This window comes from Cannabis sativa, chromosome 6 (assembly GCF_029168945.1).
Source record: "Cannabis sativa cultivar Pink pepper isolate KNU-18-1 chromosome 6, ASM2916894v1, whole genome shotgun sequence".
NCBI lineage: Eukaryota > Viridiplantae > Streptophyta > Magnoliopsida > Rosales > Cannabaceae > Cannabis > Cannabis sativa.
The window spans coordinates 52,582,976-52,602,518 of NC_083606.1; the positions used below are offsets into that span (position 1 = coordinate 52,582,976).

The 19,543-nt window shown below is 35.7% G+C and overlaps 1 protein-coding gene and 1 non-coding gene across 7 annotated transcripts; one reads left to right on the plus strand and one right to left on the minus strand.

Annotated features, from left to right (window-relative positions):
- The first annotated feature begins 9 nt into the window (after nt 1–9).
- On the plus strand, nt 10–16,654 carry LOC115695932 (membrane-associated protein VIPP1, chloroplastic). Of its 6 annotated transcripts, XR_009688417.1 has the most exons (7): nt 582–605; nt 896–1,005; nt 1,509–1,734; nt 1,819–1,861; nt 2,095–2,150; nt 2,245–2,406; nt 16,417–16,654. XR_009688417.1 is itself a non-coding variant. In XM_030623029.2 (5 exons), coding segments are annotated over exons 1-4 (309 nt in total). In that variant the 5' UTR covers nt 10–472; the 3' UTR covers nt 1,654–1,734; nt 1,819–2,035. The 6 variants fall into 6 exon arrangements, 2 of the variants coding, with proteins under 2 accessions (XP_030478889.1, XP_030478888.1); XR_009688414.1 differs by having other exon boundaries at nt 2,095–2,406; XR_009688415.1 differs by lacking the exon at nt 16,417–16,654 and adding an exon at nt 9,352–10,319 and having other exon boundaries at nt 2,095–2,406.
- Nucleotides 16,655–19,100: 2,446 nt separating this feature from the next.
- Nucleotides 19,101–19,207, minus strand: LOC115696078 (small nucleolar RNA R71). The gene has a single exon (XR_004007676.1). It is a non-coding gene; the product is annotated as a small nucleolar RNA R71 (small nucleolar RNA).
- Nucleotides 19,208–19,543: the final 336 nt, after the last annotated feature.

Sequence of the window (19,543 nt, forward strand, 5' to 3'; positions counted from 1 at the left end):
AAGTACCTATCTAACGACAATTCTTGGTTTAACGTCAATTCTTGGTTTAACAGAATATACTTTAAAAATAAAAGAATATTCTGTTAAATATGGTAGGTTTGATCCTCCATTAACTATCCCTTTCTCTATGTACTATTATTTCAAATTGCCCTAACCTAATTAGAATCTTACTCTCATCACAATCCCACAAAAGATTTTTTTTTTCTTTCTCTATGTGAACCCATTCCCAATCAATTAATATATCCTTTCATCATCTCACGCAACGAAATTCCAATTGGAGAAACTCAAAAGAGTTAAATTCTAATCGGAGAAATTCAAAGGAACCAAATTCCAATCGCAGAGTGAGTTAAATTCCAATCGGAGAAATTCTAAGAAATCAAATTCCAATCGCAGAGTGAGTTAAATTCCAATCAAAGAAATTCGAAGGAGTCAAATTCCAATCGCTGCATTTGAACTGAATTTTGCTCCAACAATGGCCGTCAAACCACAAATATTTACGGGATTAACCCTGGCGTCCACGCCTGCCTCTTCTTCCTCCTCTACTAACAGCCTTAGACTATGTGTGGTTAAGAGGCCTCTCACTACGCCCTTCTTCGGTGCCGGAGGTACGTCGTCTCTATTGGGTTTCTCCCTATCTTCATTTTTATGTCTAGGCATCTCATGAATTTTCAATTCGTTCACAAACTGAGTCGCTTTTGGGGCTCGAATTCAGTGGGTATTGATATAATAAAAAAACTAGCTTTGATAATTTTTCGTATTGTTTTGCAAATTTGTAACTTCATTACATTATTGTGAAACTGAAATTATCTAGCTTTGATGATTTTGATTGATTGGAGTTCATTTAAAGTGTTTAGCAAAAGTATCTGCATTTACTAATTTTTAGCATTTTGGTTAGTGGGAAAATTCAAAGTTGAGGTAGTCAAGTCAGTTCGCTCCAATAAAATTCGTGGTGGTGCTCTTGGTGCCCGTATGAATCTTTTTGATTGGTTTGCTAGAGTTGTCAAGGTGATATGTTTTACAATATTTATAGATATATGTATTTGAATATGATTTTTTTTTTCCTAGGACTGTTTTGTTGAAATCATAAATTCATTCTCTTTCTTTCATTTATATTCCTATTCCAGTCATATGCCAATGCAGTCATAAGTTCCTTTGAAGATCCCAATTTTTTTTTTGGATCAAACAGTTATCGAAATGAGTGATAACTTAACAAAGATGCGTCAGGCAACATCACAAATAAGCTCTATACTCTACTGCTATTTGTTCATTCAACATTCTCCAGTCCTTTTCTTACCCTTATAGTTTATTTCCTTTTTGGTATATCATGTTTTTCTTTCTTCATATATTGCCAAAAAAGAAAAGAAAAAAGGGTTTTTGTGATGGACTTGGACTGTAGCTAACCTCTTTATTAGCTTCTTTTACTCCAGCTAAAGCTACATTACTTTTGTAGTTTCTCAAGTTATCTTCATTTATAATTGATCATTTTTTTCCCTTTTGATCATTTTAAGGTATTGGCGTCTCAAAAGCAGTTGGAGAATAAGTACAAAGCTGCCCAACAAGCTTCTGAGGAATAGTACTGCAACGAATAACTCTTCCTTCCAAAATAGTTGCTGAGAGTTTCTGAACTTACATTGTATTGTGCTCTCACTTAGGTACCGCAAGGCACAATTTGCCTTGGAGAAAGGAGATGAGAATCTTACACGTGAAGCTCTAAAGATGAGAAAATCTTTTGTAGTAAGTTCAACGTAATTGGCGTAGTGCAAATTGCTTGCATATTGTTGTTTATTAAGCATTTACACAATACTTGTTTGTTTTCAGGATAATGCTAATTCTTTGAAAGCTCAACTTGATCAACAGAAAGGTGTTGTTTCTTGTCTCTACCCGAGTAAACTAATTTTGTTGTTTGCTATCATTTAACTTCATTAATTGTACAAATTCTGAAACTCATCATGCAGCATGGTTCACTGAATTAAACAAAATTTTGTAATTTAAATGTTTTCAAAATTAATCAAGGAGCATATTCACTTTCTCAGTTCTCACTTTTTTATAAATTGTAAACAATGTTGATTCTAAAATCTAAACTCTTTTATATAGCAATATTTCAGTTTAGTGAGATGATGATCCCTTTAGTGAAGATAGAAGAATTTAAGGTGTGTTTCAGTAGATTTTTTTTTGTCTCTGTTTCTTTTTAAATTTTGTTGAATTTGCCTTTTTGTTTAAAATCTGTTTCTTTGAGAACTCCAGCAAACAGATTGTTTAATATCTCTCAGAGAGATAGCTATCCTTCTAGGGGTGATTTAACTGAAGAAGTATGTCATCGAGAAGATGGTTATAACCTAAATGACAGGTTGTATGAGAAACCACTTCTCAGTTTCTTTGATGTACTAGATGATTGAAAACTGACAGGTTAGTTTTCTTGCTCTTGGCATGATAACATCATATCAAGTTGAATACGTTTTTTTTCTTTTTTTTTTCTTTAAAAGCAAAAAACAATGAAAAGAATAAGAACATACATATCACAATTCTTTTCAAATGGCCTTAATTAACAACACCTTTGGTACCGATTTGCTAGATGTTGTGATGTTTGGAGATGTTGCGGAAAACATATTCTTATGTATTGCAGTTCAGTTAAAGTTATATTCAGACGAGATAAATATAAAAAGATAAATATATAAAATTTATACATTTTCATAAATAAAAGTATAATAAATCTTATTACTAATTATTTTTTACAGAAACATAGGTTGTTTGTCTAAAAAAATTACGGAGAAATTATCGACCAAAAAATAGAGAATTCAGTTGTATGTAGATCCAAAACGAACGATGAGTCCAAAGTACAATAAACTCACCATTCAAGCAGCTGAACCAATGGGAGATTAGGAAGAAGTTTTACTATACTCTTTTTAGTTTTTCTAATAATATTCCATATATTAAGACTTTTTTTGATAATTTTTTCTATTTTAAGATCGCACATTTTCTTTAATTTTTGTTACATAATACTTGCTTTAAATTTTACAAAACCTATATCTTGTTCTTTTATATTTTCTATAAGTAAATAATAAATATTATTTTATTATGACTTATATATATCCAATTATATTTTACTAACCAAATATAATAGTATAAATATTACTTTAATAAAACAAATCATTCGCATAATCATACCTTTAGATACATAAATCTAAATAAAAATAAAGAACTAAACTTTAAATAAAACTAATATTTACGTGCCTCGGCACGTAACTTCTAACTAGTATATATATATGTGTGTGACTATTCAATGGTTACATTTTTATTGTAACCACATGGTTAGAATTTTCTTTAACCTGTAATAGCAGGTTACTAATAGGTAGACTTTCCTTTTTAGATTTAATAAATTATAATTAACTATTTTCTTAAAATAATTAATTAAATAGACATTCATTTTTTAGAATTATTTAATTATAATTAACTGTTTTCTTAAAATAATTAATTAAATATTTAACAAGACCTCTTTTAGCAATTAATTTATATTTAAATCCTTACTTGAATTATGTTAATAATTAAGCCATTTAATTATAATATTTACAATAAAATTTATTTTTTTACAAAAATTAAACTTCTTTTGACACAAATTAAAATTTTCTTCCTATAATAAATTTTCAAATAATTAATTATTTTTAAATGATATTTAATTATTTTGTTACAATTATATGAACTAAGTATGAGGCCTCAAGCTAATCAATCGATAACGAGTGCAACCATTTTTTTTTCTAAAAAATCCTTCAACTTATTTTATTTTTTACTTTTTAAATATTTAAATAAAAAATTAATAATTAAGTGTAATAATTTAAAATTAAGATTACAAGTATAATAAAATTTAAATTATGAAATTATATGTGTATAATTTTAAATTATAAAAAGTTTTGCTATAAAATTTTAAATAATTTAAGTATAAAAAAATAAATTGCTAAAAGATCCTTATATAGTAATAAATTGTAAAAAATTAATTAATAATTATAATTAATTTAATTTTAAAATATAATTAATCTTAATTAAAGTTTTATAAGGAAATAAATGATTAGGTTACTTTCAGGTTACAAGTTATTTATTATTTATTTTTATTTAATTTCCAAATCAATCACAACCATTTAATAGTAATCCAATGGCTTAAAAAAATGTAACCATGATGGTTACACTAAAAATGTAACTATTGAAACCTCTATATATCTACTTATCTATATCAATAATTTTAATCTTTTCATATTAATTACAAAAAATACTCAATACTATTCAATTATTACTTTTAACACAAATATATTATTTCTAATTAAAAAAAATATATATAACAATTATAATAATATAATAATTTCAGGTTTATATTTTACTTCATTCCCCACTTATAATATAATTTGATGCGCTTATACTAATTTATTGGTATTTATATATATATTAGCAAAAAGTTACGTGCGAGGCACGTATACTAAATTTTATGCTAGTTTTTTTTTCTACATTATTAAAATGTGATACAATTAAAAATTTTAAAAAATATATATTATTAGTTATTAGGTTCAATATCATTACCCTGTGTTGCATTTTAAAGGAAAAAATATATATTTATGAAATAATAATTTGTTGCAACGCGTGTACAGGCAAAATTCGAAAAATATAGCATTTATTAGGAGAGTATTGACAATTTCAATACTAAATTAACTGATTGTATACCTTTTTTGTCTGCTAACATTAAGTATTTGATATTTGAGTGATAAATTAACTCTTATTTGCCTGCTTTTCAAATTTTTCTAACACTCTCATTTTATTCTTCCAACTTTCTGTAGTTGGAGTGATGTCTTTAATTGTTGTATATAGTGTAGTCATTTATTCACCTATTTTCAAATATAACAATAGATATGCAAAATAAAAAATATAATTAAGCTCATATTAAAATCAATCTCACCTTTCAATATAGTGAAATGTTTTTAAATTGATTCATTCTCACTTAATAATTGTGACAGACCTAACGAATAATAATATTATGTTACCTAATGACGAAATAAGAATCCACCAAACAACATTATCAAAATTTATTCAAAGCATAATTATATAAATCTATTACTCATTGAAATCTATTAAAAACTCTAAAAAGCTCACAATACAAAATTTCACATCAAAAATCTACAAATGATCAACTATGTAGCAACAATGATAATACAATAACCAAAATTGCCTTGTCCTATTCAATCTTAAAACTTAAAAGAGTGGCATTATTCATTCAAGTTTTGACTAAGTGTTTCTGAGTTTGAGTTATAATATGTGTCCTGTGTTTATGTCCAAATATTGTATGTGTCTGGCTAATCTAGTGAAGAAGATTAAAGTTTTGATTCTCAATAAATAGAATGAATATAAGTGTATACTTTGTAGTATGTCATTATTGTGTCATTTTTAAGTTAATGTGTCAACTTGAAAATAATTCATTTAATAAACGGAATAGAGGAATCAATCTAAAAATATTTTTCTACCTTAATAAGTAGAGCTATAGAAAACAAACTTGGCAACTTTTTGAGTGTTAAAAAATTATAAATGGTTATAAATTCAGAGTAAGTAACTTGTGTGTGGCAGCTGGTTAAAGAAGCCAAAATTGAGGTTTATGTAGATACTGACAGCTCAGGTTCACATTTCAAGTTCTGTAAGACTATACTCTCTTCCCTGTCCTATTAACAAAAATTTTACGTACACATAACACATGAATATGACTTTCTGCCCGAAACCAAGAGATGATTAGAAAGTAGAAGCACCGCTAGAACTTTCCTTTATTTGATGTAATAATATAATAACTAATATCTTATATTACATATTAATAATTAATTCAAGATAAACTTTCCAAATTATTTTTGAAATATCGTGGGATATATAAATGCAATACTTTTGTATAATATGTAGCATGTTGTCTTCATTAGTATTTTTCAAATTTTAAAATGAAAATTAAAATAATTATAAAATATAGCTTAAGAAATTATAACTAAGGTTATAAACTGGTAAAGGTTGTGTTGGAGGCTAGGATTTTTGCTCTAGAGAGAGAAATTTGTCACACTAAATTTTGGTAGGATTATTTAGCTAAAATTAATTAATTATAATTAACGTTTTCTAATCAAATATTCTGTCAAATATTAGAATATTCTGTTAATATTTTGACAGAAAAATAAATAATAACATTAAACCAAGAATTCTGTTACATAGCCACATTTTATATAAAAAAGAAAATATTTTTTAAAAAAGTCACTCAATAATTTCTCATAAACCAAGAATTCGTTTATATAGCTACATTTTATATATTCAGATTCAAATGTGGAGGCAAACAATTATAACCTGATCGAGCCAAAAAAAAAAAACAAATAGAAAAATTCTTTAGCAATATATATATATAATATATATATCAATAGTAGTAAATTCTTATTTAGAATAAAATCCAGCTAAATAACATAAGTATATTTAGAAAAACTAATAGTAGATTTACAAAGCAAAAACCCAATTGTATTTTTTTTAGATTTAATGGGATTTATTATATTATATATAAATAAAAAGTGACCCATGAATTTCTCATAAATTATTTTATTTTTATTAATAAACCATTTAATTTTTAATATAAATAAAAAGTCACCCATGAATTTCTCATAAACCAAGAATTCGATTATATAAGCACACTTTATATAGAATAGATATTGATAGAAAGTATTTTTGTGGACACTCTCTCAAATAAAATAGACTAATATATAATGCTAAAGAATAATGTCCCTTTTATTTTAGAACAAAAAAAAAATTCTTCTTAAAGAAAACATAACTAATAATAGTCGAAGTCAACACAAATTCTTTACTTGTATTCACTGTTTGATAATTTAGAAAAAAATATTGTTATTAAGCACCAATGATGTCTAACACCACTATGAGGTGTGTTAACCCCAAAAATCGACAGAGTGGATTTTCAAGATTAGTCAACAATTAGTCTTGGCAGTCGAGAGATATTGTCTGTAAGAGTTGGGGGAGGAATGACTGAATCAACACGTGTGACCTAAGGCTCGTTCATATCAGGGATTAATGCTTGCAAGTCTTGGGGTATACCCACGCAACTTGGAGGTCAACCCCGTAACAACTCACGAGTAGAGCTAGTAAGATCAATTTACTAAGTTACAATTATTGGAGGATTCTCATAATGATGCGTTCGAAGTTAGATATTGTCATAAACATAAAATCTATAGATCTCTTTCTCATCTTTCCAACACATTTTGAATCGTTCAATTCTGACATATATCGAGAGAGTTATGGACAAAATACTAAGGCCACTGAATAGGGACAATTGGGTGTGCGAGCCCATGAGCTGTTGTGGGAGCCCATTAGCTATTGTGCTGTAAAGCCCGCTTAGTTAATTTGGAAATTAGCAGTTGTTTATGTTTAATTATGAAATTATTTATAGCTATTTAAATAATTTAATATACTGTTATTTATGGAATTCAGAAATGCATGATTATGTTATTCAGTAGTTTTCATATTTTGCATTTTCGGTGCCCGGTATTTTGGAACTCGGCGTTTGGCTCAGTAGAAATCACAACTTAGTATGTTAGTAGTTTGGGGACGGGTTTTAGACATTGGGAATGTCGGGAATGGCCGGGAATTTAGAATTTCCCAAAAATACCCCTTTAGTATGATTTATGTGATTTTATGGTGGAGGGGCAAAATGGTCTTTTTGCCCCATTAGTGTTTTGTCTTTTAGTGGCTTTTTATTTGAAAATTAAATGGTTATTTTTAATGTTTACTTGGCTGAAATGGAATGGGATAAGTGGCATTATGTGTATTTCCTTCATTCTTTTACAAACACTTAGAAAAAAATTAGAATTTTCAAAGAAAGCTCTCTCTTTTCCTCTCATTTTCGGCTGAAGCTTTGGGCAGCAAGGAGCTGAATTCTTCATTGATTTTTACTTGTTGATTTATCTCATCTTAAGGTCCTTTGCAAGCTAGGTTAGCCCTTGTTCTTCCTTCTTTAAATTCTTGAAAAAAATGATGAAAATGGTGATGCATGCATGATGATTTTTAGTTGCTGTTGCTGCTGTGATTTTGTGTTAATTTATGTGGTTTAAAGCATGCCTAATTGAAGTTAAATGAACTGTTTGAAGCATGTTAGTTAGGATTGTTCAAAGCTTTGAGTTTTCTATGCAAAAATGTGATTTTTGGTGAAAATAGTGTGAATCTGTTTCTGTGATGTTGCTGTTGTTTTTAATTGTTTTCAGAGGCTTAGATAAGCTTGATTAAGTAGAATTAAGCTAGTGAAATGCATGATTAGGTGGTTTTGCTCAAGTTTGAGTTTAGAACTCAAAGCTTGAGCTCCAATGACATTTTTTGGGTTTGAGGTTTCTGGGTTGTTTTGATGCCTTGGATTTGTTCTAGGGAAGGTATAGAACAGGTCTGGAAAGTTTGAGGTGATTTGGGGTTGAATTGTGCAAGATATGATTATTTGATGTTGTCGTCGCGAGGAACCGAATTCCGGTTGTGCATCCGGAATTCCGGATGGGTGTCCTGAATTTCCCAGAACCGGAATTCCGGTTGGGCAACCGGTCTACCGGTTGGGGAATTTTCAGAAACCCTAGTTTTCCTCGTTTTTATGTTTTAGGGGGTATTGCCATGCTTTTTATCGATAGGGAAACTTTTAGTTCCTAGTTTTAGTCCCCGGGAAGTGATTTAGCGTGTCACTTATAGCGTTGTGATTTTTATGGTTTAGGAGCCAGTAATCCGCCGCTCAGCTTCAGTTCCAGTCAGGTTGACCGGCACACCTGAATTCGGAATCCAGGTAAGATTAGTATAACAGTATGCATATGTAGATTACATGTTTAGCGTGCATGTAGGAAGCCTATTAGATTACATTAGTTGTATGTTGGCTTCAAACCATCCAACCCTGTCACGTCGGTACGACAGTGGAGTATGACCAAGAATGAGTATGACCGGTTTGACCGATCAGCCGACACTTGGTTGGTGGTTCCCTGCTATTGACGTATCCCGTCGGTACGAGCCGAGTATGACCAAGAATGAGTATGACCGGTTCGACCGATCGTGAGGATATAGTAACACGTCGGTACAGCCGGAGTATGACCAAGAATGAGTATGACCGGTTCGACCGATCAGGTTGTTACGTGTCAATAGTACCGTCCCTATGAACGTTCAGAACTCAGTACCATGTTGGACATGGCAGTAGTGGCTCAGTACCATGTTGGACATGGCAGTAGCGGGACTCAGTATCGTGTTGGACACGGCAGTTAGAATTATGTATGAGTATTATTATGCTTTTCTTACTGAGTCTGTCGACTCACAGTTTACGTTTATGTGTAGGTAAAGGCAAGGCTATAGCTGATGGACCGTGAGCGAGCTTATGAGATTGTACATGTCGGGGCGGTTAGGCCTGGAGCGTACGATCCTCGGGACAACAAGGCTGATTTTGTAACTGGTCGTTAGACGACCTTTATTTTATGTAACAGATAAACAGTTAAAACTTTTTGTAAATAATTTTATAATCGGGATCCCGAGTCTTTTGTAATATTGTTTTATAAGTTTAATTAAAAAGCAAAATTTTAATTAATCACGTTTTTCCATAAACCTCGTTGATTAGCAACGAGCTGCACAGTACGTTTAAAAATCACGTAATACGCCTAAGGTAGTTAGGGTGTTACAATTTGGTATCAGAGCCGCCAGGTTGTCTTCCGAAGATCGTCACGACATGTACAATCATCATCAGCAGTTAGCTCGTTTCACGGTTCAGTAAGCCTTTATTGCTTTAGTAGTTTATTTTATTCAGTTATGAAAAAGAAAAGCCTGTTAGGAAGCATGTTAGTAGCCTGATAGTAGAATAGGCGCATGTTTCGTTTTTAATTTCCAAATTAAGCGGCATTAGTAAGCTCTCGATGATCGTGACCTGAAGTGCCAACTCGGGATTTCGAGGCGGTTCATACTAGATGGACGCCAAACGAAATATTAGGAGTCAGGGCATCTCAGTCGGGTCAGATCAAGGTCGAGGAGCTCAGTTCCCCTCAAGTGTTTTGGGCCGAGGTAGAGGTCCCAGGGGCAGGGTTCGCGGTTGGAGTGATGTTAACTCGCCGCAGGCTGCCCAAGTCAATCAGGAAGCCCAGAACTGGGAGTTGCGGTTTGCGGAGATGCAAGCCCGGATTGAGGAGCAAGACCTCGAGATTCAGAGGGTGAGACAGCAGGGTGCTCCCGCAGTTTCAGTGCCCGTAGTTCCAGTGGCACCTGCCCCTGCTGCCCAGGCCGAGATAGTTGTGGCGGCCAATAGATAGGAACCTTTGTACGAGCGGTTCCGGAAGCAAGCACCTCCGGTTTTCCTGGGAGGTCCGGACGTGATGAAAGCCGAGCAGTGGCTGACGTTGATTACCAAGATCCTGAACTTCATGGGTGTCACCGGTAATGACAGAGTGGTGTGTGCCACTTTCCAGTTTCAAGTAGACGCTCTGGTCTGGTGGGACATGGTGTCTCAGATCCATGACGTTATTACTATGACCTGGGAAAGGTTTTAGGAACTCTTCAGCGTTAAATGTTATAACGAGGCGGTCAGAAGCGCCAAGAGGAAAGAGTTCGCCCACCTGACCCAGCGAGAGAATATGAGCATGACGGAATATATTACTCAGTTCAACCGGTTGGCGAGGTTAGCCTCGGGATTTGTGCCAACCAATTTTAGTAAGAAAGAAAAATATCGGGATGGACTTAATGTGAAGATCAAGTACGACCTTATGATCACTACCGACGATAAGACCATCTATGCGGAGATGGCGGAGAAAGCATGGTGAGCTGAGGGCGCAGCTAGATATATGTGGAATCAGTTAGGACTTCGGAATGTGGCGGGGCTCCTACCCCTCCTGCGTCAGGTTTCAGCAGGGGAGGTAGTGGTTCGGCCATGGACTGGAGGAGGAATCATCCACTGCATCTGGTGGCTCGAGGCAGAACAAGAGGTTCCGAGGGAACCAGAATCAAGACGATCGTCAGGGTAGTGTTAAGACCCGTTATTCCTACTGGAGTGTCTTATTAGTAAGAGGCATTCTCCGGGTGAGTGCTTGGGTCAAGGTTGTTTTTGTGTGGCTGCTAGAATCTCTAGTAAATTGGGTAGACCCTATGATAGATATGAATTAGGGTTTGGAACCCTGTTACCTGGCGGAGAATTGGTTATCTCCAATAGGTGGATTAGATCTATGCCGATCAGGATAGATGGTAGAGAGTTAAGCGCTGATCTGATAGAGATGAGTTTAGTCGAATTCGATATTATTTTAGGAATGGATTTCCTATCTAATTATTCAGCGAGCATTGATTGTAAAAGGAAGATGGTGGTCTTCCAACCGGAAAGTGAAGAACCATTTGTGTTTGTTGGTTCAGTTCAGGGATCTCGGATCCCGGTGATCTCGGCTATGTCAGCTAGGGAATTGTTGCACGGTGGTTGCTTAGGGTTTCTGGCCGTGGTGGTGGACACCACTCGGCCAGATACCATTCGGCCAGAAGACATCAAAGTGGTTCGGGAATTTTTGGACGTTTTTCCCGAAGAACTTCCAGGGTTACCACCCCAGCGGGAGATTGATTTCGTGATAGACTTGGCACCAGGGGTGGAACCGGTTTCCAAAGCCCCGTACAGAATGGCTCCAGCTGAACTTAAGGAATTAAAGATTCAGCTCCAAGGGTTGCTTGACATAGGGTTCTTTCGGCCCAGTGTGTCACCCTGTGGAGCCCCGGTTTTGTTCGTCAAGAGGAAGGATGGATCTATGAGTATGTGCATCGACTGCAGGGAATTGAACAAGCTGACGGTGAAGAATAAATATCCCTTACCTAGGGTCGATGACTTGTTCGATCAGCTTCAGGGGAAGACGGTCTTTTCTAAGATTGATCTCCGTTCGGGTTATCATCAGTTGAGAATCCGAGAGGAGGACATTCCAAAGGCGGCTTTCCGCACTAGGTATGGACACTACGAGTTTCTGGTTATGTCATTCGGACTAACCAATGCTCCTGCAGCATTCATGGACCTGATGAATAGAGTATTCAAGGATTTCCTCGATATCTGTGTGATTGTGTTTATCGACGACATCCTCGTGTACTCTCAATCAGAAGAGGAGCATGAGTTACATCCTCAGATGGTACTGCAACGGCTTCGAGAACATAAGCTTTACGCCAAGTTCAAGAAATGTGAGTTCTGGTTGTCTCAGGTGTCCTTCCTAGGGCACTTTGTGAGTAAAGATGGGATCAAGGTGGATCCCGGAAAGATTGAATCCTTCAGGGATTGGCCGAGACCGAAGACAGTGACAGAGATCAGAAGCTTCTTGGGTTTAGCTGGGTACTACCGTAGGTTCGTGGAAGGGTTCTCCAAAATTTCAATGCCCCTAACCGAACTTACAAAGAAGAATCAGAGATTTATTTGGTCAGATAAGTGCGAAGCTAGCTTTCAGGAGCCAAAACAGAGGTTGATTACTGCTCCGGTGCTAGCTTTGCCTTCGGACAAGGAGAAGTTCGTAGTTTACTGTGACGCATCCAAACCGGGTTTGGGGTGTGTGTTGATGCAAGCCGATCGGGTCATCGCCTATGCCTCCCGTCAGTTAAAGGACTATGAACAGCGATACCCGACTCATGATCTAGAATTGGCCGCAGTGGTTTTTGCACTGAAGATTTGGCGGCATTACCTTTACGGGGAGAAGTGTGAGATCTATACCGACCATAAGAGTCTCAAGTATTTCTTTACTCAGAAGGATTTGAACATGAGACAAAGGCGTTGGTTGGAATTAGTGAAGGATTACGATTGCGAGATCCTCTATCATCCCGGAAAAGCCAATGTAGTGGTCGATGCCCTGAGCAGAAAGGGTCCCGGGCAAGTAGTTAGTATGGTTCAGATCTCACCTCAGCTAGCAGAGGATATGGTTAGATCCAGCATTGAGTTTGTGGTAGGTCAGCTTCACAACTTAACGCTGCAATCTGATATGTTGGAAAGAATAAAAGTCGCTCAGATGACAGATCCGGAGTTAGTGAAAATCCGAGATGAGGTATTGGCTGGTCAAGCCAAGGACTTTTCAGTGTCAGACAGTGGGATGCTTTTGTATAAAGCCAGGGTTTGTGTTCCGAACAGTGTGGAACTTAGGAATGAGATCTTTGAGGAGGCTCATTCTACCCCATATTCTCTGCATCCCGGCACCACCAAGATGTACCAAGATTTGAAACCGTACTTCTGGTGGAGCGGTATGAAGAAGAATTTGGTAGAATTCGTATCGAGATGCCTCACTTGTCAGCAGATTAAAGCTGAACATCAGAGACCAGCAGGGTTGTTGCAGCCTCTAACCCTACCAGAATGGAAATGGGAGGATATTACGATGGATTTTGTGGTCGGGTTACCTAGGACCACGGGTTTATTTGATTCCATCTGGGTAGTGGTGGATCGATTTACGAAATCTGCTCATTTTCTGCCGGTTAGAGCAACGTTTTCAGTGGATCAGTTGGCAGAACTGTACGTCAGAGAGATAGTAAGACTTCACGGGGTACCAAAGTCTATAGTTTCGGACAGGGATCCGAAGTTCACCTCCAAATTTTGGCAAAGTTTGCAACGGGCAATGGGTACAAAGCTAAAATTTAGTACAGCATTCCATCCTCAGACAGATGGTCAGTCCGAAAGGACAATTCAGATATTGGAGGACATGTTGAGAGCCTGTGTTATGGACTTTGAAGGCTCATGGAGTAAGTATCTACCGTTAATAGAATTTTCTTACCACAACAGTTATCAGAGTACGATAGGGATGGATCCCTATGAACTGTTGTACGGTAGGAAATGTAGATCCCCTATCCACTGGGATGAGACAGGGGAGAGGAAATGCCTAGGTCCTGAATCAGTACAACGGACCAATGAGGCGATAGAGAAGATAAAAGCTAGAATGCTTGCCTCACAGAGCAGACAGAAGAGTTACGCAGATCCGAAACGCAGAGATGTTGAGTTCCAAGTAGGGGAACATGTGTTTTTACGGGTATCTCCGATGAAGGGGATTAAACGTTTCGAGAAAAGAGGCAAGTTATGCCCTAGATTTACAGGACCTTTCGAGATTCTCGAGAAGATAGGTCAAGTGGCATATCGGTTAGCATTGCCTCCAGCCTTATCAGCAGTTCACAACGTATTCCATGTCTCAATGTTGAGAAAATACGTTTCAGACCCCTCTCATATACTCAGTTATGAGAGTCTTCAGCTACAGCCAGACATGACTTATGAGGAACAGCCAGTGCAGATCCTGGATAGAAAGGATAAAGTCCTTCGGAATAAGACCATAGCATTAGTCAAGGTTCTCTGGAGAAACAGTAAGGTGGAAGAAGCCACCTGGGAGCTAGAGTTAGATATGAGAGCTCAATATCCAGAGTTATTCAGGTTAGATTTCGGGGACGAAATCCTTTTAAGGGGGGGATAGTTGTAAAGCCCGCTTAGTTAATTTGGAAATTAGTAGGTTTTTATGTTTAATTATGAAATTATTTATAGCTATTTAAATAATTTAATATACTGTTATTTATGGAATTCAGAAATGCATGATTATGTTATTCAGTAGTTTTTATATTTTACATTTTCGGTGCCCGGTATTTTGGAACTCGGCGTTTGGCTCAGTAGAAATCACAACTTAGTATGTTAGTAGTTTGGGGACGGGTTTTAGACATTGGGAATGTCGGGAATGGCTGGGAATTCAGAATTTCCCAAAAATACCCCTTTAGTATGATTTATGTGATTTTATGGTGGAGGGGCAAAATGGTCTTTTTGCCCCATTAGTGTTTTGTCTTTTAGTGGCTTTTTATTTGAAAATTAAATGGTTATTTTTAATGTTTACTTGGCTGAAATGGAATGGGATAAGTGGCATTATGTGTATTTCCTTCATTCTTTTACAAACACTTAGAAAAAAATTAGAATTTTCAAAGAAAGCTCTCTCTTTTCCTCTCATTTTCGGCTGAAGCTTTGGGCAGCAAGGAGCTGAATTCTTCATTGATTTTTACTTGTTGATTCATCTCATCTTAAGGTCCTTTGCAAGCTAGGTTAGCCCTTGTTCTTCCTTCTTTAAATTCTTGAAAAAAATGATGAAAATGGTGATGCATGCATGATGATTTTTAGTTGCTGTTGCTGCTGTGATTTTGTGTTAATTTATGTGGTTTAAAGCATGCCTAATTGAAGTTAAATGAACTGTTTGAAGCATGTTAGTTAGGATTGTTCAAAGCTTTGAGTTTTCTATGCAAAAATGTGATTTTTGGTGAAAATAGTGTGAATCTGTTTCTGTGATGTTGCTGTTGTTTTTAATTATTTTCAGAGGCTTAGATAAGCTTGATTAAGTAGAATTAAGCTAGTGAAATGCATGATTAGGTGGTTTTGCTCAAGTTTGAGTTTAGAACTCAAAGCTTGAGCTCCAATGGCATTTTTCGGGTTTGAGGTTTCTGGGTTGTTTTGATGCCTTGGATTTGTTCTAGGGAAGGTATAGAACAGGTCTGGAAAGTTTGAGGTGATTTGGGGTTGAATTGTGCAAGATATGATTATTTGATGTTGCTGCCTGCGAGGAACCTAATTCCGTTGTGCATCCGGAATTCGGATGGGTGTCCCGATTTCCCGAACCGGAATTCGGTTGGGCAACCGGTCTACCGGTTGGGGAATTTTCAGAAACCCTAGTTTTCCTCGTTTTTATGTTTTAGGGGGTATTGCCATGCTTTTTATCGATAGGGAAACTTTTAGTTCCTAGTTTTAGTCCCCGGGAAGTGATTTAGCGTGTCACTTATAGCGTTGTGATTTTTATGGTTTAGGAGCCGATGTCCGCCGCTCAGCTTCAGTTCCAGTCAGGTTGACCGGCACACCTGAATTCGGAATCCAGGTAAGATTAGTATAACAGTATGCATATGTAGATTACATGTTTAGCGTGCATGTAGGAAGCCTATTAGATTACACTAGTTGTATGTTGGCTTTGAACCATCCAACCCTGTCACGTCGGTACAGGCTGGAGTATGACCAGCAGCCGGAGTATGACCGGTTTGACCGATCAGGCTGACACTTGGTTGGTGGTTCCGTGCTATTGACGTATCCCGTCGGTACAGGCTGGAGTATGACCAAGCGGAGTATGACCGGTTCGACCGATCAGGAGGATATAGTAACACGTCGGTACAGGCTGGAGTATGACCAGCAGCCGGAGTATGACCGGTTCGACCGATCAGGTTGTTACGTGTCAATAGTACCGTCCCTATGAACGTTCAAAACTCAGTACCATGTTGGACATGGCAGTAGTGGCTCAGTATTATGTTGGACATGGCAGTAGCGGGACTCAGTATCGTGTTGGACACGACAGTTAGAATTATGTATGAGTATTATTATGCTTTTCTTACTGAGTTTGTCGACTCACAGTTTACGTTTATGTGTAGGTAATGGCAAGGCTATAGCTGATGGACCGTGAGCGAGCTTATGAGATTGTACATGTCGGGGCGGTTAGGCCTGGAGCGTACGATCCTCGGGACAGCAAGGCTGATTTTGTAACTGGTCGTTAGACGACCTTTATTTTATGTAACAGATAAACAGTTAAAACTTTTTGTAAATAATTTTATAATCGGGATCCCGAGTCTTTTGTAATATTGTTTTATAAGTTTAATTAAAAAGCAAAATTTTAATTAATCACGTTTTTCCATAAACCTCGTTGATTAGCAACGAGCTGCACAGTACGTTTAAAAATCACGTAATACGCCTAAGGTAGTTAGGGTGTTACATGTGCGATCCCATGAGACATTGTGCAAGCCCATGAGCCGTTGGACAAGCTAGGGAGCATTTGGGTGAGCCGTGGAGCATTTGTATGAGCCGTGGAATCTTTACACCAGTGGTGGAGCATCCATGCGAGCCACAGTAATGAGGGATTCACATGCGAGGCTGCAAGATGGTGAGACGGGGGCTCGCATGCGAGCGTGCATGTGTGTGTGAGTGGGGGCTCGCATGTGAGTCGTGTGTGTCAAGTGCAAGTGTGTGCAAGTGCATGTGTGTGCGAGTGGGAGGCTCGTATGCTGATGAGTGCACATTCGTACACTCATTCTTAGTCAATTATTAAATGGATTAGTATTTATTTTTTGTATAGATTTGATGTGTTTTCTCAAGTGCATAGGTTTGTGCTTAAAAGATAATTTTGTGATGACTGAGATCTTTGAGCTCATTTTTGACAATGTTTATATCATTTTTTTCAAAGAGCTTATGAAATCCAAAATGATAGAGCTCGTTCACAGCTTTTCAAAACATGTTAAATGATCTCATTTGGAGTCTGAACGCGAAAATTATGCATAATTTACTAAGTAAGATCGAAGTAGTAAAATAGGGACAAAAAATGGCATGTGGCTATAGCACCAAAATTGTTGTGCTACAGCGCCAATTTTGGAAAAAAAAAATGTTTGTTTTTGCACTAAAATAAAGCCTCGAGAGTACCGCATGGCGTTATAGCGCTGGGTCTTCTACGCTATAACGTTGTATGTGTATTTTTTAATTTAAATCATAATTCTAAATAGATTCTTTCTATCTTGTTTTGAGCCTATATAAAGAATGATGTAATTCGACTTTGGGGATGACTGGAGAGATAGAAATAAGCAACTTGGAGATTAGAAAATACATTGAAGAGCGAGAGAGAAGAGATTCGAAGCAATCATTAGAGTTCTTTTCTTCTTCTTCTTCTTTATTCTTTTGTTTAGTTATTTAATTATGAACATAATTATTGTGGTTATTATGTTTGTGATTATAAACTTAACACTTTTTCTAGAGTGTTGATGGAACTAATTTAGATTATGAATTAAAGTTTTTAGATTATTCTCATACTTTTCTTGCTATTTGTTCATGCAATTTTGCATTAATTATCATCTTGTTAATGCTTGATCACCATTAATTAGTATAGAGATTTTATGTTTTACACTTGAGAGAGGTAATCTAAAATCGGACTTAGAATTGCATGACATAGCAAAAGTGTGAGATTGAGAGATTTCACTATTTGTATAAGGTTCATATAAAGAGATTCATATTACTTTATTATTGTTAATTGATTAACATTAAATAGAGATATCTTGTTAGTTAATTAAAGTTAATTCTATCATCACTCGAGAGAGATTAATAGATTACATTAGGATTCTTGAAACTACAAATTATAGGAAAAATTGTGATAGTCGGTAAATTGAGATTCATAGTTTGAAATGAAAAAAATCAATGCTTTAGGTTTTTACTTTCTAATTAAAAATTGTTGTTTGTCTGTTTATTTTTTCATATATTTTATTATTCTTAATTATAATTTACTTTGTATTATCTAATTAAAGTATAATAATTAGTAAAATTTATAAATAATCAATCCCTGTGGGTTCGACAACTGTTTTAGTATTAAAATTTACTATAACAATACTATACACTTGTAGTAAAAATTGTGTATCAAGTTTTTAACGCCGTTGCCAGGAATTAAAAATTCTTAAATTATTGCTAATATTATTACTAAAAGTTTTTGTTTTAAATTAGATTTAATTTTGTTTCTCATTTTATTTGTTGCATTGCGGTTCAATTTATGCGAAGAAATTGAAGTGCCACACCACTCACACCGCTGAATCCTAAGATTGAAAGAACTCTAAAGCAGTTGAAAACGAAGAAAAAGTTAAATTTCACCATGGAAACCATTAACAATAATAACAACAATGGCCTTAATAACAACCAACCAGCTCCAGCTGATGCACAACCACGAGTTGTTCGTGATTATTTCTTACCTGTGGTGAATGAAAATCTGAATGGTATTACTAATCTAGTCATTGCTGCTAATAATTTTGAATCGAGGCATGCTTTAATCAATATGATGCAACACAATTTTTTTTGTGGGTTGGCTAATGAAGATCCCAATATCCATCTAGCTATATTTATGGAGGTATGTGCTATTGTGAAGATGAATGGTGTTACTGATGATGCCATAAGACTACGACTCTTTCATTTCTCTTTAAAGGATAGAGCAAGAAGTTGGTTGCAATCTCTGCAATCTGGTTCTATTACCACATGAGATGAAATGGCCAGAAAGTTCATGGTAAAATTCTTTCTTCCATCAAAGTCTGCACAGTTAAGGAGTGAGATTGGGCAGTTTAGACAGTTTGATTCAGAGCAACTTTATGAAGCATGGGAGCAATTCAAAGACTTATTATGTCGCTGCCCACAACATGACTATGAGAGTTGGATGCAAGTATCAATTTTCTACAATGGGTTGAATGGTCCAACTAGGACTTCTATTGATGTTGCTGCTAGAGGAGCGTTATTGTCTAAACCTGCAACTGAAGCCATTAATTTAGTGGAGGAGATCTCCACTAATAGCTATAATTAGCTTAATGAAAGAAAAACTCCAAGAAAGGTGGCTGGGTTACATGAATTGGATCCTATGACAAATTTAGCAGCTCAAATTTCTACTATCTATTAAAGTGGCTACCTTAGCTGCTCAGAAGAATACATCAGTTGTAAAGAATGTTGCTGCTGCATCTACATCACAAGGGCCTGAGATGAATGTAG

Bases quoted from the DNA above. Each gene is read 5' to 3' on its own strand.
- LOC115695932 (XM_030623029.2), top strand. From the start codon at position 473: ATGGCCGTCAAACCACAAATATTTACGGGATTAACCCTGGCGTCCACG. The intron at 606-895 runs GTACGTCGTCTC...CATTTTGGTTAG, and splicing joins GCCCTTCTTCGGTGCCGGAG to TGGGAAAATTCAAAGTTGAG. The intron at 1,006-1,508 runs GTGATATGTTTT...GATCATTTTAAG, and splicing joins GGTTTGCTAGAGTTGTCAAG to GTATTGGCGTCTCAAAAGCA.